The sequence below is a fragment of the Balaenoptera physalus genome (genome assembly GCF_965194825.1).
Source record: "Balaenoptera physalus genome assembly, chromosome: 6".
NCBI classification, from domain to species: Eukaryota; Metazoa; Chordata; class Mammalia; order Artiodactyla; family Balaenopteridae; genus Balaenoptera; species Balaenoptera physalus.
The window spans coordinates 53231650-53259493 of record NC_138885.1 but is presented as its reverse complement, the minus strand read 5'-3'; the positions used below and the strand labels follow the sequence as shown (position 1 = coordinate 53259493).

Genomic DNA, 27844 nt, shown 5'->3' with positions numbered 1-27844 from the left:
AAGATACATGCACCCCCAATGTTCACAGCAGCATTCTTTACAATTACCAAGATATGGAAGCAACCTAAGTGTCCATCAACACTGGATAAAGAAGATGTGGTGTATATATACATATATACAATGGAATACTACTCAGCCATAAAAAAGAATGAAATTTTGCCATTTTCAGCAACATGGATGGACTTGGAGGGTATTATGCTAAGTGAAATGAGTCAGACAGAGAAAGCAAACACTGTATGATAGCATTTATATGAGGAATCTAAAAAACACAACAAACTAGTGAATATAACAAAATGGAAACAGACTCATAGATATAGACAACAAACCAGTGGCTACCAGTGGGGAGAGGGATGAGGGGAGGGGCAAGATAGGGGCAGGGGATAAAGAGGTACAAACCATTATGTATGAAATAAATAAGCTAAGAGGATATATTGTACAACACAGGGAATATAGCCAGTATTTAATAATGACTGTAAATGGAGTATATAACCTTTAAAAATTGCGAATCAGTACATTATACACCTGTAACTTATATAATATTATACACGAACTATACTTCAATTAAAAAAAAGTTCTGTATTTCTTCTGCACACGTTAACTCTTGAATTTAAGAACTACCACATGCTTACAGATGAAATCTCAGTAGCTGGAATAAATTCCAAAATGCATTTTTCTCCTTCTCCACCAATTCATTACTAACTGAAGTTATTCCATTAGCAAATGTTCTGGATTCTAAATCCATTATGAAAAAAATTCTGGCAGCTCATTATTGGTTTTTTATAACTGCCTTTGTAATCCATTGCTCTAATATTTATAAGTCCAACTTTCACTTGATTCCAAGGTCCATTTCTCAGTTAAAAAAGAAAAAGTTGGTTTGTTTGGGTTTTTATTTTAGGCGATTAATTCATATTGAAATTACTTACTACCCAGCTATCCTCTAGGCATTACAGATTACTTTTTAATGAACTGCTTCAGAATCTTCTTAGGTATGAAAACTAGGCTCCATAATCCACAGGTCACTCCAGATTTCCTATTATGCACCTAGGATTTTCTCAGCCAGAATCTGGCAAAATAACTACTAATGATTCTCAACTTTTGGTCTCTATTTGGAGTGCTACCAGATAAAATTTAAAATAAATTCCCTTCATGGAGTAACCCATTCTATCCAATACTTAAATTTCTCTATCTTCATTAACTATAATTAAATCTTAAATTATGATACGGCGATAACATCATACCACACTTTTAAGTCTTTTAAAATTTCTATCTAGTATTGCTTTGACTTTCCTTTTAATTAGTACATTTAAAACTTTACCCAGTTTCTGTTAATGCATTTGTAAAATATTCCGTTAGTTTTCTGTGAGTTCTTAGCTGGGTAAAGCCCATTCTGTGGTTTAGCTTTCTTGAGTGCTCTTGAATTTATGCTTGAGAAAGGCACTTTTTGAAGATAATGCCTGTGAAAGTCCCAGGTTTTAAAGCATTCACCATGTAAGCAGGTCAAATTTCTCCTCATCTTGACCTCGGCAAGAATGTTCCTGAGTTCATTTTATACTCATAATTAGCATGGTGAGAAGTGGGGTCAAAAGCCTAAGATGGAATCAAGGGCTCTCCAGTGCCATGAGCCATCTTCTGATGTTCCAAGAACTCATACCACCTAACAATAGGAAACTGATAGGTTTTAACAGTTTTGTTTTTCTTATGTTTGGGAAACAAGGACCTCATCTCTCCCTTTTAGTTAGATAAGAATTAACTAAGGGCTTCCCTGGTGGCGCAGTGGTTAAGAATCCACCTGCCAATGCAGGGGACACGGGTTCGAGCTCCGGTCCGGGAAGATCCCACATGCCGCGGAGCAACTAAGCCCGTGTGCCCCAACTACTGAGCCTGCGCTCTAGGCCCCGCGAGCCACAACTACTGAGCCCGCATGCCACAACTACTGAGGCCGCGCACCTAGAGCCCGTGCTCCGCAACAACAGAAGCCACCACAAGGAGAAGCCCGTGCACCACAATGAAGAGTAGCCCCTGCTCGGTGCAACTAGAGAAAGCCGTGTGCAGCAATGAAGACCCAAAAATAAATAAATGCAGTCAAAAATAAATAAACAAAAATTTTAAAAAATGAATAAAATCTATCTTTAAAAAAAGAGAATTAACTAAGAAATAAATCCTTTACATTAAACAGAGACATACTCTGTCTTACTGCCAGAACTAGAGCAATTAGACAAAATTAAATACATTATGCTTATTCTTCCTGAGACAGCTGTGGATAGCTATTCTTCCACTAGGCTATTTCAGTAAGTCAAAGACGGGAAGGCCAATATGTACCACAGACGATGGAGGTGAACGGCTCTGCCTGGCTGAAGCAGAGGAGGGGAGCTGGGAGGCAGACGGCTATCCCTACTCACCACGTTATTTTTCCTAAGGGGCTCTGAGGACCCTAGTTTGACAAATCACTAGCATTTAGATAATAAGGATATTTTAGCAGTAATACTTAGAAAGCAATCCTTCTTAGTATTTTACTACATTTTGGGGAGCCTCTTCCAAATTTACTTATTGTCTATTCATAATCAATCTCAACAAAAACAAAACCAAAAGCTCTTAGTCCAAATTTATGATTTTTCAGGACTGAGGCTTCTTTCTGTGTCCTCTTTATTGTGCTCTCAGACTCTAGAAAATTTTCTATTGGATGGAGACTGATTTCCTTCTTCCTGCCAAAGGACCACTTGATACCAGCAGTCAGGAAAAGTGAAACCATGACAACATGCCCATAATTGTAGCTTATTATTATTTTTGTGTGTTACGGTTTTAAATTGCCCCTGAAAATGGTATATGCCTGTAATTTGAACTGAGCAAGGCATAAAAAATGAGACAGGGCAAAGGCTCTCTTTTCATAATTATTTATATGTCTGAAGGTGACACTGAGGTTAAAGAAAAGGCACTTGAATTAAAAATGATGTCCTTCACGTAGAATGCAGCTGCTCCTGAGCCATCAGCAACAGGACATGAGCCCTGAGTTCCCTTCCATGCATGGTGATGGATATGTGCCCGTCCACCTGCACTCACTTGTCACAATCATCTGGGTGACCAACAGAAGGAGCAAGCAAGACGGCTGCAGGAAGGCAGGCCTGAGGCTTCATGGAACACGGGAAAGGTCAAAGGCTTACAGTCTGACCCACATACTCCTTGCGCAGTGACACTTCACCTGAAAAAACTGGCCACGCTCTCAGAATATGCTTTTACAATTTCAGTCTTTAAAAAATAATGAGGAACAGCAAAGGGTGGTATAAAAGTGCAATCTTGGTTTTCCACTAGCTGCTAGCAAGTTTAGAGTAAAATGTATAACTGAACATTGTGGTGAACATTATTGGTCTCATGACTGGCTCTATTTTGTTCTCACCCTTGTTTACTCAATTCTTCATTCCACTCCTCCCTCGTGCCACTTTACCATATTTTCGGAACTTTATAACATCTGTCTAAAATGGATTCCAGGAAAAGGTAAGGTAAAAATAAATAATATTACAGCCAGTCTCTGAAAGAGAAAGTTATGTACTTGATGCACAGCAAAAACATTAAAGGAACAGGAAATATCAGATTAGCCCTTTAAACAATTCAAGTAACTTTCACAGGGACTAGAGGTGAACACACATTTTAGAAGATGTTAAATATTCTTTGACAAAAGCATTTTGTGTTACTGCTTTGAATCTATGAATAAAAGATCCAGAGGACCACATGGGAAGGGGAAGATCAAAAAGAATGTCGTACAAGACAAAAATGAGACAAACAGTTCCCTCTGGTATCTCCATAAATTATACAGGAAGCATGACTTCTGTTTAAACCCATCCCACAACAGGTATTCCAACCAGTAAAAGCAGAAATCAGAATAGAAGGGTTTTCTAACATTTCAGTGGACATTTGAAAGAGTGAAAGCAACTGACAGGAAAATAGTAAAATGACTAAATACAAAACCAAACTCTCTTTCCTAAGTATTCTGCCATAACTTAGGATGCTATTTAGGCAAAGGGTCAAGCCTCAGAATAGATGGGCTACTGTGAATTATTTGTGTTGAGGTCTACAAAATGCTACTGTCTCCCTCATTTCTGTTCTTTCAAATTCTTCCAAAGGCAAAGAAACAGAAAAGGAAAACATTTCTTAAAATTTAAGATTAAAAAAAAAAAAAGAAAGAGCACACACAAATATACTCCTTTTAGAAATATGTAAAACAATTCAAATCTTACATTTTTAAATAAAGCTGGCACTGGTAAGAAGCAGCGCGAGGGTCCTGTTTTTCTACTTGCGCTACAGGAGATGGAGCACAGAGTTAACATGGGACTAAGCTGTAGAGATCTGTAGTAAGAGGTACACTGGCTGACATCCCAAACCCTTAAAATTCCTCATTATAAATAGTTCTGTTTATGACGTGTACAATTTCATTTTGAATATCATTTAGGATGTAAAATGCTTTGAAAAGCCTATAAAAATTCACTTAAAAGCAACTTTAAGATATCATAAAATTAAATGTTTTATTAAACGTGTACCGACCGCTCTGATCATTTATCCTGTTTAGGCATTCAAAAGCAAATGATATATTCATATATGATTCTTTGATACTCATGTAAAGACATTATCAAATTTGGTGTGTGTCTAAAGAATGATATTCACTTTCTGTCCATTGATTACCCAGAAGATTTTATTAAAAAATTTTTATAAACAGTCAAGTTTCTGTAATTTCTGAGGAAATTTTTCATTATGAGTGTGAAAAGGAAGAACATGATATATTTCTTAAAGATCTGCTTTGCTTTTTGAGAAAATAATGCTTCTCCCTGTAATAGCATTTTCAGCTCTTGATTCATGGACAAGCACCAAAAATAGCTGTTTTAGTGCTGAAGGAGGAATGAATTCACACGTGGGGTAGAGTACAGACCCCGCATCATCAATAACTGTCCAGGAAGAAGAATGGATACATAAGGATACAGTCAACATTTGGCGGAGCATATGCTAGGCTTCTAGGTAGGAAGACTTAACGAGCCTAGCAAAGTGCTTCTAGAATGTTTTAAATCTCCCCTGAAAGCTCTCACGGATCCCTAATTTGTCCCACATCCCCTTTCCCACCCCGTTTCCTTCTCTTCTCTATTATCCCCCCACACATAATTATGCAGGGTTTCCAAACTACTGAATAGGGGAATGAAACGGAAAAAGGCCTGTTAGAATGAATGAGAAGGAATGACAACAATGACAATGGAAAGTAAAGTCTCTTCAAACAGAATTCTTGATATATAATGCGTGAGCCATAAACACTGCTCAGGCACTCTCCACGACAAATGGACAAGTGGCTGGACAAGACTGTTAAATTCCTAGCTTTAATACCCAGCATTCTTCTTTTAAGAAATATGAATGAAAAGAGGAACAATGGTTCGCAACGTGACACAAATGGTTGGTCTGCTTTATCCTTCTTTCCCCTCTTTGCTCCCTCTCCCATTCATTGCCACAGTGAGCCAACATTATTGATGGAAAAGGCATTACAAAGTGTATGGAGCATACTGTGTACATTCATAATCTAATTTAACTTAAATAAATATTCTTTTTTTTTTTTTTTTTTAAATTTTTTATTTATTTATTTATTTATTTTTAATTTATGGCTATGTTGGGTCTTCGTTTCTGTGCGAGGGCTTTCACTAGTTGTGGCAAGTGGGGGTCACTCTTCATCGCTGTGCGCGGGCCTCTCACTATCGCGGCCTCTCTTGTTGCGGAGCACAGGCTCCAGACGCGCAGGCTCAGTAATTATGGCTCACGGGCCCAGCCGCTCCGCGGCATGTGGGATCTTCCCAGACCAGGGCTCGAACCCGTGTTCCCTGCATTAGCAGGCAGATTCTCAACCACTGCGCCACCAGGGAAGCCCTAAATAAATATTCTTCATTTAAACTATTGAAGAAAACATCTACCACTCAGATTTTTAAAAATATGACATTCCTAACTTTATAAAAATGAAAAAAAAAGTTTTAACTATAATTTCAGTCAGAAAATTAAGAGCTGGATCACTTAATATTTAAACTTTTTGTTATACAGCATTTAAAACACACACTCACTGATATATAAAAGAAAACAGTATAATGAACCCCCTATGGATTCATCACCCAGCTTCAACAAATAAAAGGGAGCATGTGGTCAATACTTACTTCATCTATACTTTTACCCACTATTTTCTGTGCATTACTAGATTATTTTGAACCAAGTCTCAGGCATCTTATTACTTTAGATGTATCTCTAAATATAGAGACTTTTAAAAGACTATAACCTACAATGTGATAACATTATCACACCTAAAAAAATTACCAGTAAAATTCTTCATATCAACAAATATCTAGTCAGTATTCAAAGTTCCTGTTTGAATTTTTAAAAACAGTTGCTTGAATCAAGACCAAAACAATGTCTACACATTGTATTTGGCTGCTATGTCTCTAAAAATTTCTTTTCATGCAGTCTCACCCTCCCTCTTACATCATTTTTTCCCTGTTTGAAACGATTTCAGTTGCCTTGCAAAATTCCCGATAGACTGGATCTAACTAACGCATCAGCAAAGTGTCATTTAACCTGTTCCTCTGTCTCTGATTTCCTGTGAATTGGTACTTATATCTAGGTGGTTGAGCAATTTGGAGGCAAGAATGCATCCTAGGTGATGATATGCACTCCCCATTGCATCATTTCAGAAGGCCAAAACTTCTATCTTTTGTTTTGTAGAACATCTACCTTAGATCAGTGAGTTCAGGTGCTGTCAGCCTGATCCATTTATTGTAAAGTTTCTCATCATTTTTTCAGCTAAAGATTTTAGCAGCCATTGATGATCATTGATGTAAATACATTGTTTTGTCAGTGGTTGCAAAAAAAACTCACCCAAGATTTTAATTTCTAGACTTTGTTTTAATGTACTACTCTGGTCAATAGTAGTTTCTACCTTTGTATTTATGTTCATAAGGAAAACAATACTGTTTCACTTACTATTTACAAATAAGTCTTTACTGAAAATTATTTTGCTAATGCTGCTCGGGAAATGGATATAAACCTGTATTTTGTACTTCCTAAGCACCAGTTCTTAGATGATCATTGATAATTTTGCTTGAATTTTCTCTGTGGCTCAAATAGCCTCATTATTGATAATGTAACTAAAGCTGGGGGTAGATCAACCTTTAATTGGCATGTTCTAAAGCAGAAACAACAGATCACAGGATCCTAGAATAACTGGCTGTTATTTGTTCTTTTCCAATACAAAAAAGGCTAGAAGAAATAAACATGTATACCCTAAAGACATTCCTCCTTGGCTTATAAGCAGTCCAATAATGAAAACCAAATGTTGTATCTAAACTATCTGACAGTGGTTAAAATGTGTAATTGTTTAATATAAGATTTTTAAGCTATGCTAATCTGTAGCCTACAGGCATTCTTCCTCTTCAGTTTTAGAGTGGTTTTCTCCCTATTTAACCGGGGAGTAACACAACAGCAGGGCAGAAAAATCTATGCAAAAAACAGATTAGATTGATTCGTTATTAAATAGATTGTGAAGCCTCAGGGAGGATAGCTATAATAACAATTTAGTCACTACAAAGTCTGGCAAACTTGTCAGTTGTTTTTCCCCGCCCTTGGCAGACACGCCATGTTCATTTTTATGGCAAGCTGATTAACGGCTAAAAATGCACTAATGGATGGCTCTCACTTTTAGGTGGATAATCACATTTCCAATTTCCTTTTCTATGCATCATTGGCTTAGAGCGTATACAGTAGTAGATCTCTGAAGGGCTGAGGAAACATCTCATCACACACATCAGTCTTTCCCCTCTGTGTCCTTAACCTGCCAAATGGTAATGAGAATGGGAACTTAACACCAACCTTCCTTTATTTCATGGAGAGTAAAGGAATTAGATGAAGGAATGGCAAACTGCCCCCCCCCCATCCCAAATAATGAACTGCAGAGAGTACATTAGTGGCAATGTTTTTCAAGATTGTTTTCTAGAATCTTTGAATTAATACCTACATGACTTCTTGTAATATGTCTGTGATCAACCAAAAACAGAAAATAGAAGCCACTCCAAAGTTTCTACGAAGGAGAGACAAAATAGTGGCAGTGGAGATGGGGCTGGGGGCTAGGGGTTTTGTACTTGTCTTTGTATAGCAAGCAGTTTTGATATAGACTGTGTCTATCTGGAGCGGTGGAGTGGAGGTAAGTGGGTTGCCCAAGTTTTCTCAAACGAATTCTTGACACCCCAGTGGAAAACCAATAGAATAAAACTATTTTTAGGAGAAAATATCATCTTAATGTTAAAATCAGGTATACAATAATAATAGAAACCAAAGCAAACTAAAACACAAAAACAAACTTTGTGGAAACCCTTGAACAATAAGCAGATAATGGGTATAAAACATTGACTAGCACAAATGTTTATTATATAATAGGTGCTCAATGGCTATTGTTCTCTTCCCTCTAATATAATTACAAAGAAGTATTTTCACCTAAGGATATGAGAATCAAAGACACCAAAGCAAGGCCTCCCTGGATAGAGCCAGGACAATGTAATCTGATCAACACAGTGCTCTTCAAAAATAAAAATAATAAAATATAGACATATATTTTATGCTGCTACCAAGGTACTTTGTCATATGGCTAAATTACACACAATGTTCCCTTCTACTAGACTGGAAATTCCACGCTTCTGTATCTTTGTATCTCTACAGTAAAGCAAAGGCATAACTATTTATTGAGTGAATTTAGAGAAGACATCATAAACCTTTGCAGAAGAAAATAGATGCAGTCACTAAAGGAAATGTGGACATAGAAAGAGAAAGGAATGTTAGTATCATCTGTCTGGGCAGATTTGGAGAATTTGAGATCCATTATTATATATCACATATAGAGGGTTGTTTCTCCTACATACTTGTCATAATACTAAAGATTTATATTCTAAAAATAGATTAATATGGTATACTTTGTGTTGTGATGTACCAAGGCCTGTACTATTTTAGATGTATTGATATATCCCAGAGTTATTTCAGCTCGATAAAACTAATGATAGAACCAAAAATAAATAAATAAACCAAATTACTCATTAGAAAAATGGGCAAAGGATATGACTCGAAGAGGAAATGCAAATGGATCATAAGGATATGAAAAGATACTTAACCCGACTAGTCATCAAGAAAATGCAAAGTAAAATGAGATAACATTAGATTGGTAAAATTTAAAGATCCTGCCTAATACTAAATGTTGGCCAAAAAAGCAAAGAGAGAGAGAGAAAGAGAGAGAACCTGGAACTTTTTCACACACTGCTTGAGAGGGTGCAATTGTTGAGGTACCTGAGAAAGCAGTTCAGCAAGATCTAGAAAAATTGAAAACATGCATTCATTATGCCCAAAGTATTCTACTTCTAAAGATACCTCTTCTAGAACCTCACACATGTAAACCAGGAGATAAGTCTCCAAATGTTCACTGCTGCATTACTTAAAATACTTAAAAGTGGAACTTAAATGTTCTTCAATAGGGGAATGGACAAAGAGTTTAACATTCTACGACATAAATATATAACAGCAGTTAAAAAATAAACTAGATCTACACACATCAATATGAATAGATCTCAAACACTGAGTATAGAAATCAAGATGCATAATGACACATAGATTAGACCATTTGTGTATGTTAAAAAAACACACAAAACATGGGCCATGGATGTTAATGATGTATGTATATTATATAAAAGTACACAAAGTAAGACTATATACTAGTTAATGCCTATTGGGAAGGGAGAATGGGGCAAAGAGGTCTTGAATTTTATGTTTAATATATTTTTATATAAAAAAGCCAAAATGATGAATTATCGATGCTTTTCAATTCTGGGATGTACTTAGATTTTTGTTATATCATTCTCTGTACTTTTTAGTATTTTTCACATTTCTCAAGATAGATTAAAAAGTACAAAATAAGTAATAAGAAAATATAGGATTAAAGTAATTATTAATTCCTATAAAGCAGTAAAGGTAAATTTTTCCAAAAAGCATCCTGATATATACTATATGGCCTATTTAAATTATCTTAAAATTTATCAAAATATATACATGGTTAAAAAAAACCTAATGACTAAGAGTGGGGAGTAGTAATATAATTCTTGTATTGATTCAATAATTCATCACTGTTACATATTTTAGGAATAGTAATTATAGAATGCAAACTATGAAAAATTACAGAAAATGAAATAATGTTATTTAAATTAAAACAGTTCTTTAATAAATAATTAAATAATGGCATGGTACATATATTTTAGATGCATGGGCTTCTGAATTTTAAAAAGTATTTTCCTCTTCATTAATTAGGAAAATTCATACAGCTGGGCTGCCTCCATATTTACCCAAACAAAATAGTCTTAATCTGAAACTTTGATGCTATAGACTTTGAACTATAAACTTGATCTCTTTCTGTGGTTCCTTCTAACCATATCTCCAACTTAACATTTTAAAATGCTCAGTTTAAGAAACAGGTAATTCATTTTGAAATATTTATTCACTATGATTAAGACATTTTGTTGTATAATGTTCTAGGTCCATAAAAGATTCTAATATTTATGAAAACTACTTGGCTTAAAATTCAAATTCAACATGGTCACATTCTTAGGTTAAAACAGGTTACCTTAATGGAATACTGGTTGAATTACCTTGGGCTCATGCCCTACGTAAGACTTAGTTTATGTAAGTTTAATTCAAATGTGTAGAGATAGTTGCCACTTGGATTTGTATGTCCCAGATGAAAGAGGCTTGTGATCACAATGGCAATGTGCAGTAGCAATTAAAATGCTTTTTGGAAGAACTGTGCTTGAGCAAACTGCTCCAGAAAACGACCTCTGGAGAGATGCAGGTCAGCCACAGACTCATTTGTATCTTTCAGATGTGTTACTCTTTACTGTGTTAACACAGGAGAGTTGCATCATAAACATTCAGTGTCACTAAATTTGCTCAGAAGAGCATCCATTTAATAAATGTTCACTGTAGAGATCCCAAAGAGGGTTCCTGATAATTATATTCAAATATCAAATAGTTTATTCTTCATTTAGTCTGAATTCCAAATGAACATAAAGAGCTTTTATTTGTTTGACTATTAAGAGTCACTAGTGACCAAATACAATACTAAGAAATTTGAACATAAAGAGCTTTTATTTGTTTGACTATTAAGCGTCACTAGTGACCAAATACAATGCTAAGAAAGGAAACCTGATGAACTATATTCTGATAAACATCAGAGGACTCCCAAATAGCTTACCTACTATGCACTTAAAACTAACTCAGCTAGCTCAGCAATATACAAGGATTTACCATAACAGAGAGCAAAGGAGAAAGAAAAGAAGGCGAGCCCCTGTGAGGGAGTAGGAAGATGGATAGAGAGGCTAAGGGGAATCCTTGCTACTCTCAGTGCCTCTCCCCAGCCCCAAACTAAGAATGCCTGGAGCAAAACCCTTGGGATTTTCCCCTCTTAAAACCTGAGACATAGTAGCATTATTCTCAATTACCAAAAAGTGGAAACAACACAAATGCCCATTAGGTGATAAAAGAATAAACAAAATGTGGTATATCCATACACTGGAATATTATTTGGAAATAAAAAAGGATGAAGAACTGATACATGTTATAACATGGATGAACCTTGAAATTATCATGCTAAGTGAAAGAAGCCAGTCACAAAAGGCTATATATTATATGATGCCATATATAGGTAATGTCCAGAAGAGGCAAGCCCATAGGGACAGAAAATAGATAACTGGTTCTCAGGGGCTGGGGTGGGAAGGAAAAATGGGGAAGGAGTGCTAATGGGTAGAGGGTTTCTTTTGGGCATGGTGAAAATGTTCTAAAATTAGATAGTGGTGATGATTGCATAGCTCTATGAATATACTAAAAAATACTGAATCATATCCTTTAAAAGTATGAAGTTTATGATATATAAAATATATCTCAATAAAACTACTATTTAAAAAACTCGGGTTTTGGCCAGTGAGAGCACTGAAGGTCAAAGGGACAGAACTTTATCAAGCATCTTCCTGAAGCAGTACATTAAATAAGTAATAAGCTGTCAAAACACAAACATTCAATTTTTGCAAAGACTCTTCACTTTTTTTTAAAAAATTTTTTATTTATTTATTTTTATATTTCTGGCTGTGTTGGGTCTTTGTTTCTGTGCGAGGGCTTTCTCCAGTTGCGGCAAGTGGGGGCCACTCTTCATCGCGGTGCGTGGGCCTCTCACTATCGCGGCCTCTCTTGTTGCGGAGCACAGGCTCCAGATGCGAAGGCTCAGTAATTGTGGCTCACGGGCCTAGTTGCTCCACGGCATGTGGGATCTTCCCAGACCAGGGCTCGAACCCGTGTCTCCTGCATTGGCAGGCAGATTCTCAACCACTGTGCCACCAGGGTAGCCCAAGACGCTTCATTTTTAAAGAATGTTTCATTTGAGAAAGTTTATTTCACAATGACTTAAAAATATTTGCTGAAGAAAAGACCTGACCCATGAAAAAGGCTTTTCGGCTACTGTCAGCCCTACGGCATTTTTAGAATTTTTAATAGTATTAATGGAAGCCTGATGGGCACTAGCAGATGAGCCTATAAAGTGTAAAAAAAAAAAAAAAAAAAAAAAGTCTGAATGGTAGTAGGGAATCAAATCTTTTCATTAAAAAATAACAGAGTTCTTTTCTTAAGTGGCAATAAGAAGACTATTTGTCAAGATTGTATGACTTTTTTGAAACCATAAAGAATTCTATTTTAGCAGAGCTTTAAACTAACTGAAAAGGGAGAGATAATCTTAGGAAGAGTGTGAAGTTATTTAATTTTAATATTGCCACCCATTTCCCCCCTCATTCAGTTGATAGATATGGACAGGATTTTTCTCAGGGTCTAGAGTAACTGCCTAACACCAATGGCAGTCAGCTAAAGGACAGACAATGTGAAGGGGCCAACTGCTTCCAAATGGCATAAACAAATTTTAAAACAATGTGCAAAAAATCAAAACAAAAATTTAAAACTAAGCTTCAATTCCAAAAGTTGTCATTAGTGTTTTCTACAATTAATAAAAGGTCCATCTTTTAAGTATCTCTTTTTGACTTCAATATAAATGAAAATTTAGTGCTTCATCTTAAGGAGCAGACAAGCTATGATTTACTTACAAGATAAAATATGTGGAACCAATTTCTGTGTCCCAAAGAAATAAACTTTCTCCTTTACCACCTACAACTTACCTAGAAGTAAGTGAGAAGTGAAGTTTCTCTTTCTGGGCAATGGTAAGATTCTAAGCCTGTTATCAGAAATAGTTTTGAAATTCTGTACTATAAAATTTCAGAAATAATTTCTTGAATTCTGAGATGATCGTATTTATATTTACTGACTTTTCAATTTGAGCTATATTTTCTTCTCCTTCCACAGTTTTGTTACCCAATTTCTTGAATTCTGAGATGATCATATTTATATTTACTGACTTTTCAATTTGAACTATATTTTCTTCTCCTTCCACCGTTTCTGTTACCCAAGCTGAACCACTAGTGTAATGTCTCTGCCTGGATGAAACACGCAACACAGGCCATGTCTTGCACACTCGAAGACTGAATGTGCCTTGCAGTAGTTCCCCTGGCCAAGTCCCCTGCACCCACCGAGTGCAGCTTGCCATGGGAAGGCTGTAGTGACCTCTAACCACCGCTAAATTAGCATCCCTTGGGTGCATCTCCAAGCTACTTTTCTCCTTGAGAATTCCTCAGACAGGTGGGAGCCATTCAAAGTTAGAACTGGCATATCAAAGTGGGACTTTAGGAACAAGATAAAAAGTTGGCCGGAGGGAATTATCTCACACTTAAATTTTTTTTGAAGAGAATGAAATGTGGCAAACTTTAAAAAGTGGTTGCCTCTTTTTTCGGGTTAATGGAAATGTTCTACATTTCAATCATGATGGTGGTTATACAACTACATGCCAAACTGCCAAAAATCGTAAAACTGTATGCTACAAAGGGTGAATTTTGCTGTAAGTAAATTACACTTCAATAAACTGGACCTAAAAATAAAGTGGTTATCTCTGAATGGTAGAATTACGATTTTTCTCTTTATACTTTCTTGAACTTTACAAATTGGCTAAAATGAGCATTACATAACTCCAGTCAGTCAAAAAGTTAGACTACTGCTTTGGTCACACTTGTCCCCTTCTGTGCCCTTGGGAGTGTAGGTAGGCAGGGGAAGTCCCCTTGCTGTCACCCCATCCAGTGAAGTCTAAAGCAGGCTAAGGTGAGAGAAACACTCCATTGATGATACTGCAAAGAGAAAAAGAATAAACCCTACATTCATCAAAATTTGGATTTGAAGGTTGTTGCTTAGCCCATGGGGGGCAAGAGGTTTAAAGGGCATTATTTTCCTCTGAGGTGCCTGTGCTGAGATTCTCCTGAGATGTGCTGTACATACCTCTGCATCCCCTGAGGACCATTTCTGTTGCTAAGGCATGCACAACGTGCACCCGCACGGTGACCTGCAACACAGGACCTCTCACATCTTGGTACCCATTGCCACCCATGACTCTAAAAAGCTCTGCAGACAGAAGTCATCATGGCAGGCTGCTTGCTTGGAGAACCCGAAATTGATCCATCCATCTACATATGCTAACTATCATCCTCCAGCCAAACTGGAGCAACAGAATTGGCCTCCTGGAGAACTGCTTTTAGCTAAGCTGCTTTTCCATCCATTTATATTGTATTTAACAACAAAAGAAAGAACCGCTATGAGTCTGATTTTATAATTTAGAAACTACCGAGGACGCCGTTTGCCTCATCATGCAGTGCTCTCAACAGCAACTCACAAGAGAAACCACTCAAGTCTCAGCCCCAGGGACAGTAAATGCTCCCGAGCAACCTGGTTTGTTTTTATCTTCCAGACACTTTGAATCATGTAATTCATCAGTGTTTTTTTCTTTAGCCTGGTTACCAGGACACTCAGAGCCAAAGTGGCTCTCTACTTTTAGCCAATGCATGGAATATTAACAACATATATTTTGTATACTATTTTAACCTTGGCTTCATCTTATTTTTCTAGTCTTTATTTTATCTTTGCCCCAATTCCCTCACTCCATTGTTGGCTTTTGTGTTTTCTAAAAATGTTCTAAATACATGTGGAGAGGTAAAATATTAAATAGTACGTAGATAACTATAGTGTACTCAGTACAAATGCAGAAATGCTGTAACTTTTCAATAAACTGATTCCACACCCTACTTTCTATGAGGTGAAATACTGAATACATAAATAACTATAGTACACTCAAAACAAATGCAGACAATTGGTATTTTCTCTTTTAACTGATCCCAAGGCCCACTTTAAATGAGGTAAAAAATTAAATATATAAATATCTATACTATACTCAGTATAAATACAGAAAAGATATAATTTATTGACTATTTATATAGCCTATCTTTAATCAGGTGAAATATTAAAATAGATAACTATTAAATGCACAGGTAACTATAGTGTACTTGGTACAAAGGCAGAAAGTCTGTAGCTTCTCTATTAACTAATCCCATAGCTTCCCTTCAGGGTTTCTCAATTTGCAGTGATTATTTGTGGTCTGATATATCATCTTTGGGTACAAGCACCATCAATTCCAGATTAAGGATCATTATATATTGATATTGCTGGTGTTATTACTTGTGTTATTAATGCTTTTTTGCAGTAAATAAACCAAATAAAAATCATATTAGAAATGGGGTTTTTTTATTGCTACTTTGTTTAGAAGACTACTACTTCCAAAGAGTCATTAATAGAAAACCTAGCAATCATTTTAATTTTTGATAAAGGAGTCAAGAATATACAATGGAGAAAAGACAGCCTCTCCAATAAGTGGTGTTGGGAAAACTGGACAGCTACATGTAAAAGAATGAAATTAGAACACTCCCTAACACCATACACAAAAATAAACTCAAAATGGATTAAAGACCTAAATGTAAGGCCAGACACTATAAAACTCTTAGAGGAAAACATAGGCAGAACACTCTATGACATACATCACAGCAAGATCCTTTTTGACCCAGCTCCTAGAGAAATGGAAATAAAAACAAAAATAAACAAATGGGACCTAATGAAATTTAAAAGCTTTTGCACAGCAAAGGAAACCATAAACAAGACGAAAAGACAACCCTCAAAATGGGAGAAAATATTTGCAAATGAAGCGACTGACAAAGGATTAATCTCCAAAATTTACAAGCAGCTCATGCAGCTCAATATCAAAAAAACCCAATCCAAAAATAGGCAGAAGATCTAAATAGACATTTCTCCAAAGAAGATATACAGATTGCCAACAAACACATGAAAGGATGCTCAACATCACTAATCATCAGAGAAATGCAAATCAAAACTACAATGAAGTATCACTTCACACCAGTCAGAATGGCCATCATCAAAATATCTACAGACAATAAATGCTGGAGAGGGTGTGGAGAAAAGGGAACCCTCTTGCACTGTTGGTGGGAATGTAAATTGATACAGCCCCTATGGAGAACAGTATGGAGGTTCCTTAAAAAACTAAAAATAGAACTACTATACGACCCAGCAATCCCACTACTGGGCATATATACTCTGAGAAAACCATAATTCAAAAAGAGTCATGTACCACAGTGTTCACTGCAGCGCTATTTACAATAGCCAGGACATGGAAGCAACCTAAGTGTCCATCGACAGATGAATGGATAAAGAAGATGTGGCACATATATACAAGGGAATATTACTCAGCCATAAAAAGAAACGAAATTGAGTTATTTGCAGTGAGGTGGATGGACCTAGAGTCTGTAATACAGAGTGAAGTAAGTCAGAAAGAGGAAAACAAATACCGTATGCTAACACATATATATGGAATCTAAAAAGAAAAAAAATGGTTCTGAAGAACCTAGGGGCAGGACAGGAATAAAGACACAGAAGTAGAAAATGGACTTGAGGACACGGGGAGGGGGAAGGGTAAGCTGGGACAAAGTGAGAGAGTGACATTGACATATATACACTACCAAATGTAAAATAGATGGCTAGTGGGAAGCAGTCACATAGCACAGGGAGATCAGCTCAGTGCTTTGTGACCACCTAGAGGGGTGGGATAGGGAGGGTGGGAGGGAGACGCAAGAGGGAGGAGATATGGGGATATATGTATATGTACAGCTGATTCACTTTGTTATAAAGCAGAAACTAACATACCATTGTAAAGCAATTATACTCCAATAAAGATGTTAAAAAAAGAAATCCTAGCTATCATTTCAATCATTAAGATTTTTTTTAACGTTCTCAGCAAGGTATATTGCAAGTGAACTGCCAAAGGCAGCTGTGCAGCTCTCTTTTTATGACACTTCCTAAATAAATACATGCAGAGGCCCAGTTTCCGTACTGTAAAATGGGAACATGTCATGGCAGGGTTAAAATTTATCTTTGGTACTGCAAGTGTGAGGAAACCAAATTGCTGGGCTTTAGAGCCATTCGGGAGAGGGCTCTACAGTATATTATTTAGTACAATATTAGAGTCATTAATTAAATAGGACCTCATGCCACCGTCTACTCCTTCTTCACAGGGTGAGGTCAACATGGCAAGAACTTTGGACAACTGAAAAAGTAAATCAAAGTATGCTTTTCTTTACCCTTTGAGATCATATCTGGACTAGGAAAAATAAAATCTTACAGATCACCTTACCAACTCTGACACAGGATCTAAATCAAACAATATGAAAGATAACCAGTTTTCAAATCCTCCATCTTGCTGACTAAACTTACTCCCATGTAAGAAGGACCTGAATCCAAAGGAAGTTTCCTGGCTGGAAGCACTGATGGCACTTATAATTTTCCTTCAGCAAATCAGAAATGGCTGATGGGAAAGAGGGCTGGGGTCTGAGAGCTATTTTCTGTATCTTTAGATTCTGGTTCTGAGACTGATGGTGGGGACTGACAGGCACAAGGGGGATCTCTCAAGTGACACAATAAAAACCTCTGCTCCCTTCACTAACACTGTTTTCTAATGGGCTCTTGCCAGTATGTAAACCTGGTGGTCACAGAGCATAGTTCTTCTTAAGGTCCACCGAAAAGCACACTGAAACGTGTGAAGAAGGCAGATATGAGAAAGGGTGAATGCCAAGTAGGTGACCTAATGGTAAAGCATCCTTTCCTGAGGAACTTAAATCACACTGGGCTTAAGTTTCATTATTTATTCAATGAACACTTAGCAGGGTGCCTGCCTGCTGAGCCCCAGGCACTGTGCCAGGGCTGCGGTGAGCTTTAGCACCTCATAGGAGGCTAATACAGGCACGGAGGAACAGTTACGAGAGTTCGGATGAAGAGAGATGACTTTCCTGGAGAACTGTGGGAAAGGCTGTACGAACGGGTTAGCACTTAGCTGGGGGCATCAAGAATACATGAGAATCCAACAGGAGACGGGAGTAGGGCAATCAAAGTGGATCAATTATCATTCCAACCAGAGTTCACTGAATAAAGAAACCCACCTTACTCATAACCGTTAAGACTCCATAATAGATTCCTGTCTTGCTGCCTGGACTCTCTTCTTTCTGACCTACCCCCTACACTCTCAGGACAACTGCTTCCCACTACAGCAATGTGTTTCAACCTGTCTCCTTTACAGACCTAATGAAGGTGACACTCATCATCACCTGGTTCCCGGTTCTCCACAATCAAATGCCAGCTTTACTCTTCCAACCTCATAAGCCACTAGGTCCTTTTAGTACACATCCTAGAAACTACCAAGCCTCTTGGAACTCCAGTACCGCAGTGCGAGATCATACACACTTCTGCGCATACTTTCCCTCTTTCTCTGGTCAGCCCGGTTTCCATTTCTGCAGGACCCACTCACTCACCCGACATTGTCTGACTGAGCCTCAGTGCCATGCCAGGTGCCAAGCTGGGCACTGAGATCCAGACACAAAGCCCCAAATCACTGACAATAAGTATTACTCACAATATGTATTTTACTAACAGATTTTTAACGAACCTATGGAATTAGCTAATTCAAACTATATAACCCTAAAATTATTTAATATTTTAAAACATTTACTACAGAAAATAATCTAACAGCCATGCATATATCAACAACCCCCTTGTTGAACAGATATCAATATTAATATTTTTTGTTATGTTTGCTCCAGATGGCAGTCTTAAATAAAATGTTACAGATTTGGCTAAAGCCGAACTCCTGATAGCTTCCTCCTCCCCTTTGTCCCTAGAGGTACCACTATCTTAAAGTGGTGTCATCCCGAAATATTTTTTATACTTCTACTAGAGATGCACTGATTCGTAAACAAAATCAAACACTATTTAAATTCAGAATTATGTATATTTTAAAATATTCGTAAAGATAACCTATACCTATTGTTTTGCAACTTGTAGTTTTCACTCGAAAGTCTGTTCTGCAAAGATGTTCACATTGATACACGTAGTTATTTCATTTTAATGGCTCTTGAGTTTACTTATCTACAGTTTACTTCCCATTTCTATCCTGATTCAAATTTTTTACTTTTGCAAATAATGTTACAATAAGCATCTTTGTACCTGTCTTCCTGTGCATACCTGTCAGACTTTCTCCAATGATATCAAGTTCTTAAAGTTTTAAATCCTGCTCTCCTGCTTGCTGATTCTTACTCATCCTTGAGTTTTTTTGACTTGAGTTTTTTATTATCTGATTGTGAGCTCATCTTTGGTGATGTCAGTTTCTCAGCTGGGGATTCCTGAACAATGCGTACAGTTACATTTGGGCTCCAGACCCACATGCCGTGCAAGCCTGGGGTTGTCCAAGGGTGCAGCTTTTGAGGGTCATGGCTTAATGCAGTGTTCCCAAGTTCAAGTCTACCACCATGAGTACATAAGGCCTCACTCTTTGGTCCCTGCAGGGGTATTAAACCTAAGACTCCAGTGCTTTGTTGGGGGCTTGACAGTGCCCAGGCCTCTTGCACTGGCAGCTCAAATGCTTGTGGCTCTGGCTTTTGGTTCTCTATTTCTAGTACCTGGGGATTTTCCTTTCTCCTTTGCCATTTCCTCTAGGTATTGACTTGTATTATTGACATATCAAGTATCTCTAGGAGTTTACCGAGAAAAGTTCTATGTTTGTTTAATTGGCAAAATTGTCAGAATAAACGCCTTAACTGAATTCTTTAAATACTGATTTAATTTTTCTAATAGTGTAAAATTATATTTGAAAAAATCTGGAAATATATAACACCACATTATTTAGCTTGTGAACTGCTCTTTTTGATGCTAAACATACAGATATCCTTTAAAAAAACTGGGTAAAATTAAAACAAATTTTTGTTTTGACAATTTTAACTTTCTTGATAAATTATCTAATTGAGGAGTACAAAGCTAGAGGTAGAAATTTTTGATTTGTAATTTTACACCTTGCTTATAATTTCTCTTCCTATAAAAAGCTGCCTGGATGTCTTAAAAATGATCACATAATTTGATATCTGTGTTTTGAAAGTTTTCTTGATCTTATTTGCATGCTTTATGCCATACTAAACATACTAACGTGCATAACTGTTAAGGGTCAGAGATTAAAAAATTCATGACAATACAATTTTATCTGCCTAATAATTTTAAATTCATAGCAATCAGCTGGGAAAGACAAACTACAGACAGCATTGTATTCACCAAGAAGGATTTTTTGGCTATGAATAATAGAAGATACTGAGAAATACAACAATTACGATGTTAGAAACAACTGAAAGACAAGTTACTATGGGCACATACCTACTTAAGATTAAACAAACTAAGCTTCAAAATGCAAGCAACAGAGTATTTTATGGTAGGCTTTATTGGAATATGTAAATACTAAGAAAGAAACCCACAGATTGTGTAAGCAGTGATTTCACCATTTGGAGTTGTGGCAGTAATTTTTATTCTAATGATATTTTAAATAGCATAAGAGGCTATTTAAATATAAAATACTTGTGATTAAATGTGTTTTTTTCCAGTAATATACTGGTTTTGCATTTACTATATACTTTTTTAAATTAATTTTTTTTGGTGTACAGTTGCTTTACAATGTTGTGTTAGTTTCTACCATACAGCAAAATGAATCAGCTATACATATACATATATCCCCTCTTTTTTGGATTTCCTTCCCATTTAGGTCACCACAGTATACTAAGTAGAGTTCCCTGTGCTATACAGTATGTTCTCATTAGTTATCTATTTCATACATAGTAGTGTATATATGTCAATCCCAATCTCCCAATTCGTCCCACCCTCCTTCCCCCCTTGGTATCCATACATTTGTTCTCTACATCTGTGTCTCTATTTCTGCTTTGCAAATAAGATCATCTATACCATTTTTCTAGATTCCACATATATGCGTTAATATACGATATTTGTTTTTCTCTTTCCGACTTACTTCACATTTACTATATTTGAATATACAATTATTTCATACAGTAATTATTTCGTATAGTACTTTTCCAGAGTTCTAGAAAACTCCAAGTAAATTGAATGCGTTTTTCAAAGCTAGATAAATGTTATCACTTAGAAATATTTCTTAGTTAAAAAAAATCAATATCAGGTTTTCAAAGCCAATTAGCTTTGCCAAATAATTAGCAATTAATTGTTGAAAACATTCATTAACTTTGTCTACATATAAGAAATCAAATTTCTAAAGGTAGCATAGTAGCTTTTGCTAGAGAGGCATACCAGTGCTGTATAAAACACTTTAAGCACAGGATTGAAGGATAATCAAGATTACAAGAGGTTTCTCAAAATTAGAATAAACTGACATTTTTGTTATCAATTTCAGGAAGGCCAGTTAACAGTGACAACACTAAAAGCATCATTTGCTGCATCTAGGACAACTTAAGAAGGAGTGACTTGAAGGCGTGTAAGAAAATAGAGCCATCGGCCCTGTACCTGGTGCTGGCGATGCTTGGTGATTCTGCTCCAAGCCTACATCTTTCTAGCTGACTGGCAACAATCTGCCTTTCCACCTCCAGTTCTCGGGTTAGTCGCTGAAACTGAAGCTCCTGTGATTCAAGGAAATAGAAGGCATATAAGGCACCAGGTTTGCTTAGGCAGATACATGAATTCATGTACGTCACAGGAAACGCAGGAACATGCCCGTAATGTAACACTACAGTGTGGCCTTACGAGGTTAGGGTTTTGAATAGAACTGTGGGCCTAAACAACCTACTGATTTGTAGCTTTTACAAACTTAAAGGCACTAGAATACGTGTCTTCGTTTGAAACTGAAAACATGTAGACGTTTATTTGGCCTTTCTTGTTGGTGGTGGTGGTGGTTCTAAAGAGGTCCTTCAAACAGTACTTTTGCTCCAGTGATGCATTAAAGTAAGGTTTGCAGAGTCCTAGCTCGATGTGCCTACATTAGAGGCACACCAACCAACACAGGCTCTTCATCCTCAACAGCCAATTCTTCCATCCCTCATACTGTATGTTAGCACAGCATTAAAGAAAAAAAAGAAGTAAATTCCTGTGATGAGAATCACTTGACCATATTTGATACAAAGCCTTCCCATTGTTAAGAAAAAAAATCATTACAATCCCACAGAAAAGTCTTGCTATTATTTATCTATAATACACATTTTTTCCTACTGTCACAAGTGCATTCATGTGTCACTGCAGGAAGGGACAAGAGAAAAAATAATGAAGAAGTCTGGGCTATAATACAGAATTTAAAATTGTATTAAAAAGCTGGAAAGATTGTCTCAAGAAATTATATTCTACATTCTATGATGCATCATGAAGGCCAGTATTCTATTCTACGAGAAATGTTTTAACAATATTTGTACTTATCTCATTGTTACCTTGACAGGATTTTAATAAATAGAAAGCAGGCCATGCCATAAAATATCTATAAATCAAATCAAGTGTACTCTAAAGGCTTTAAGCCACAAATAACATCTCCAATAACACCTCAAGCTCCCTTGTGCCATATTAACTCCTTACAAGTCTACTCAAAGCAAATGCTGAACTGTAAGTGGTTTAATTGGAGACTGACTCCTGGTTCAAAATACCAGACAGATGAACCCTAAGTCTAGGAGCTAATCAGAAATAAAACTACCTTAGTTTTGTTTATAATAATAATATTATTGACAACATAGTATTATTTATGACAATATGTATTTGCCATGCAAACAAAAATAAGAAACAATTTAATTGAAAAGTGTATTAACTCCCTGTGGAATCAGGCAAATGTGCAGTTACTTGACAGCACTGGCCGTGCAAATTCTACAAACTATTCGTAGAATAATTCTTAAGAAACAGTCCGTGAACTCCTTATTGCTTTCTGGTATTGAGAGTCTTTTTCTAATGAGCCCCGTTGGTGTGGGCATATAGGGCAGTGCCTGAATGAATAATAGTTGGCCCAATAATGCCGTACAATAGGATCATAATGGGTAAGTGGGACACTGCCTACATCTGCTTAACAATTCCTAGACCACAGGCTTTTGATAAATGTTCGGCAACAAAAGACCAGATAGATAATAATTGCACAACATTCAGTACCAGGCTAAGATCATTGATTTTAAGGACAAATAGTATTATGTTTACTTCACACTTAGTCTTTCTTTGTCCTTAAACAGCATCACAGTTTTTGTGATATGCTTCCATTCTTTCAATTATTTTACTCAGTTGTCTTATTATACACATCTTTTCCTGGAAGACTGGCTGCTTGGATCAAGCTGGGCCAGGAAAGGACCATCTGTGAATCTCAAAATATTCCCCAAGCCATCACATAACATTTGTGTTCTCAGTTCAGTGGCTACTAGGGATTGAGGGCTGGAGGGTTTTCTTCATTTTGGGATAGCCAAAAGTTACCAGGGTAGGATTGAGGCATGTTTCAAATTAGAACATTAAAAAAATTTCCATTCATAGAAAAAAAATACATTTTAGTGGATTTTTTAAATCATATTTGTAGCTGCCTATGGCCTTTTGAGCATCCTTTCAAGGAAATAGTTGGGAAATTTCCTGCTTGAAGGCACAGGTTGGAACTTAATGTCCCATAATTCCTTCCTTTAGAAGCAGAGACAGACGATTTTGGCTCTGCCGAGAAGATGCCAGACTGTGACTTGGATGCTGAAACCAAGACACTGACATCAGAAAATATATGAAGCTCGTTTTCTCTCTTTCTTTCACATTCTTGCTGTACTCCCTGCAGTAGGACTCAAGGTCAAGTTTCTAATGTGGAAATGACCTCCACACAAACTATGTTTATACTTGGTGGCAGTGGCAGTGTTTACTTGATTTGGACACTGTCCCTGGGAGTTTAGTCTCAAGGTTTGTTCTCCAGTCCTGGCAACAAATGCGGGAATTCACTAATAACCACCTAATAAGCACCTTTTTTCCCCTGCATAATTAGCCATGTCAGTCTCTTTTTCTTGCAACTAGAAACTCTGACTGACACACCGCTAGAAACCATTTACAGTTGTCAAGTTGCTAGAAGAGCCTCTGTACCCACGATGCAGCTACATTTTTTTAGAAGTTGGGTAATTCCTTTAACACTCATGTGAACTGAGTAAAGTCTACACTGTATCCCTCCTGGCTGTGGGACCCATAATATTGAACATCACTGGCTACTTTTATCAAAACCATTTTACCCATTATTTGCCCACACTTCTCACAAGTATGACATCATTAAAGCCCCCAAAGCAGACTCTCAGGAAGCTGTAAAGCATGGAATCTGTAAAGGTTATCTAATACCTGTGGATATTTACAAGTAAAATATATGTATGCTTTGTTATAAAATTATTAATACTACTTCTACAGAATATAAATAAAACTCCCACATGTGACTGGCACCAAGATGAATGAGTAGGATATAAATATTTGACAATTCTGTCTCTACTGGTTTCTTAGACTGACTGACAAGGAAGACAGTATTACACAGTCATATAAAAACACATCTAATGATTTCCAAAATAACACTGATTAAGATGATTATGCTGTGATATCATCTAAAAATTTTAAATTTTAATATTTTATCCTCTAAACATAGTGTGTGAAGGCTGATCTTTACTGCAGCATCCAAAACTGGGCATCTAAATTATAGGGGGGGTCCTTTGAGAAGAGCAAGGAAATAATGTTAAAAGCATTTGCCAGTGATTAGTACATGACAATTTCCTCTTAAATTCTGTCAAACAAGACCATAATCAAGCTTAGAAAGAAAGCCACGCCTACTAACATGCTATAAAAGTGGAGTCAGTTCACATGCGTTTGGAAGATTTGTTTATATTTACTTCATCTCTCTCAGGTAAGTATATTGATAAATATTCTCTGAGAGTCAAGGGAATAGAAGGAAACAAAGATTCACTTGCATGATCTTGTATGGTAGACAGAAATGCATGGCCCAAGGAGGCCCAAGGAAGGACTCAATACTCCAGTGGTCAGTGCCTTCAGTGGGGCCTCAGCTGCAGAGAATCTCCTTGAGCAAGGAAGTTGTACCCTTCTGGGCAGGCTGCATGCAGCCACTGATTGAGATGAGAATATAAAAGCCGGGTCCAGATTTGCTTCAGAGCTTTCCACAGGCTTGACTGCCCAGCATGGTATTTGGACCTCTCCCCTGCCCAAGCCTGCTTTTCCTTGCCCTCACCTCCGCAAGTGCTGATCTATAATAAACATGCATGCAAAACTCCACTTCAGTGAGAACCCAACCTGGGACAGTATTGTTTTTGGATTCCTTTTATATAATGATAGAAGTTTTCTCTCACTCCTAATTTTTCAATACCATGAGATGCTTTAAATGTACTGAAAAAGTATACACAATAATACAATGAGCTTTGGCAAACCTGATCCAGCTCTAGCAAATCTTACTATTTTGCTACATGTGCTTCAGGGTTTTTGAGAAATAAAATATTACAGATACAATGGAATCCCCTGGTTTCTTCTTCCTGGATCTTATCTCTCTTCTTCCCTCTCCAGAAGAAACCATTATCTTGAATTTGGTGTTTAATATTCACATGAATATTTTATATTCTTACTACTCCATATATACAGATCCATAAATAATATATAGTATTGTTTTGCATATTCATACAATTTATATCAATGGTATACTACCCAGTGCTCTGCAGATTGGTTTTATTATGATTTTGAGATTTATCAGTATCAGTACACATAGATCTAGTTCATTTATTTCCATTGCTCAACAGTATTCTATTGTATGACTACAGCACAATATATTTATATGTTCTCATAATGATGAGCCCTTGGGTTGTTTCCAATTTTGTGCAATTATAAGCATACTGCAAAATAAGCATCGCTGTATAAATCATCTTGTGCACATGTGCCAGACCTCTCCAGTAGAGACGTAGACGTGGAATTGTTGGGTTGAAGGCTATGCATATCTTCAAGTTTACTTGACAACGATTATCAAATTACCTTCCAGAGTAGTTGTACCAATCTACATTCCAGTCAGCAGTGTATGAGAGCTCCAGTTTCTGTACATTTTCACTGATACCAATTTGCATTTTGGGGCTTAAATTTCCTTCCTTCCTTCCCTCCTTCCCTCCTTCCTTCCTCCCTCCCTCCCTCTCTCCTTCCTTCCCTCCCTCCCTTTCTTTCTTTGTAATCTGACAGGCATGGGGTGCTACCTTGCATTTATTTTGTATTTCCTTGCTAACCAACATCTTTTCATATGCTTATTGGCCATTTAGGTATCCTCTCTCACAGGTATCATAAACTCTCAGGGGGATACTTTCCCCCTACTACCAGCACCCAAGCTTGTCCTCTTCTGGGGGACAGGTTTCTCAACACCCTTTTACTAATGCTGTAGCTCTGTAAAGTTTTATGTTTGGGCAAGGGATATCCCATTAGACTCCCCATCTTGGGCAGCCCTCAAAGGGCACATGGCATTTGACATCGAATGGCATGCTCAAGATCACCTAGGTTTGACACATACTTTCAAGGTGGAAGCCAGGTTTACTGCTTACTTAGCTTAGGAGTCCCACTTTCATTTTGGTTTTTGTTTCTGTGAGCACTTTACTTCCTTGGCAGCTCAGCCTTGCTTTTAAAAAGACAATTTAAATACTTTATTCAGTATACATATTTAGTTTCTTTCAGTGGGGAGACTGGTTAGGGTATTGAATATGCCAGAAAAGGGAGTCTCCACAGCTTTTTCTTATTTTCTCTTAATTTCTCTGATCTCATTCTCAGTATTTCTTTCAATTCACTATTTCTCTGTTTGCCTTGTGAAGGGTTTATCTCAACTATTATTCACTTTTTTCCAATGACAACGTTTTCCATTTCTGAGACTTCTAGTTGGGTCTTCTTCATACCCACCTGTTCCTGCTGCTTATTTGGAGTGAAACCTCTACCTTTACCTAAACTCCAGGTACCTCAGTCCTAAATGAGACCTTAAAATGGTGATTCAGTGTTACTTTTAAACAGAAAAAATACTGCATACCTAGTCATGTCTCCTGCCACTGGCTTCCAGAAGCCCAGGAAGCTTTCAGCATTAGGTCCTTCTGCTCCCGTCTCCTTCAATAAGCAGGAAGCGCTCCATCCCAGACCTCAGCTTCAAGGACTCTGGTGCTGGCACTAAAAACAGGGCATACTTCACCCTCTTGTGGCCTCCTAGCCCCTCTCACCTTCATTAAATCCTCACTGATGGCCAGTCGTGACATATCTCCTGACCCTTTCCAATTGTGCCCTATGGAAGCCTCGTTCCAGTTTGCAAATTCTCTGTTTATAAACTCTTCATCTTTTACTCAGAATATTCTCCATCTCAGGGTTACTAAGAAGACTCTCCACCTACAGACTTTAATTGAAATGTAGTTCTTTCCTGAAAATACTGCTTCTTCTGACCTCTCTCTGGTGAAGACTATGCATTCTTCACACA

The 27844-nt window shown here is 37.0% G+C and overlaps 1 protein-coding gene across 23 annotated transcripts in view; it reads right to left on the bottom strand.

The window, feature by feature from the left end:
- The window catches only part of PKP4 (plakophilin 4), a 248241-nt gene that overhangs the window by 94995 nt on the left and 125402 nt on the right, over window positions 1–27844 (bottom strand). For 21 of the 23 annotated variants that reach the window (XM_082464927.1, XM_082464939.1, XM_082464941.1 and 18 more), the window contains one exon: window positions 21904–22016. The exons of the other annotated variants lie outside the window; for them this stretch is intronic. In XM_082464927.1, the coding sequence (XP_082321053.1) occupies window positions 21904–22016 (113 nt within the window). The remainder of the gene's footprint in view (window positions 1–21903; window positions 22017–27844) is intronic. 23 annotated transcript variants of the gene reach the window in all.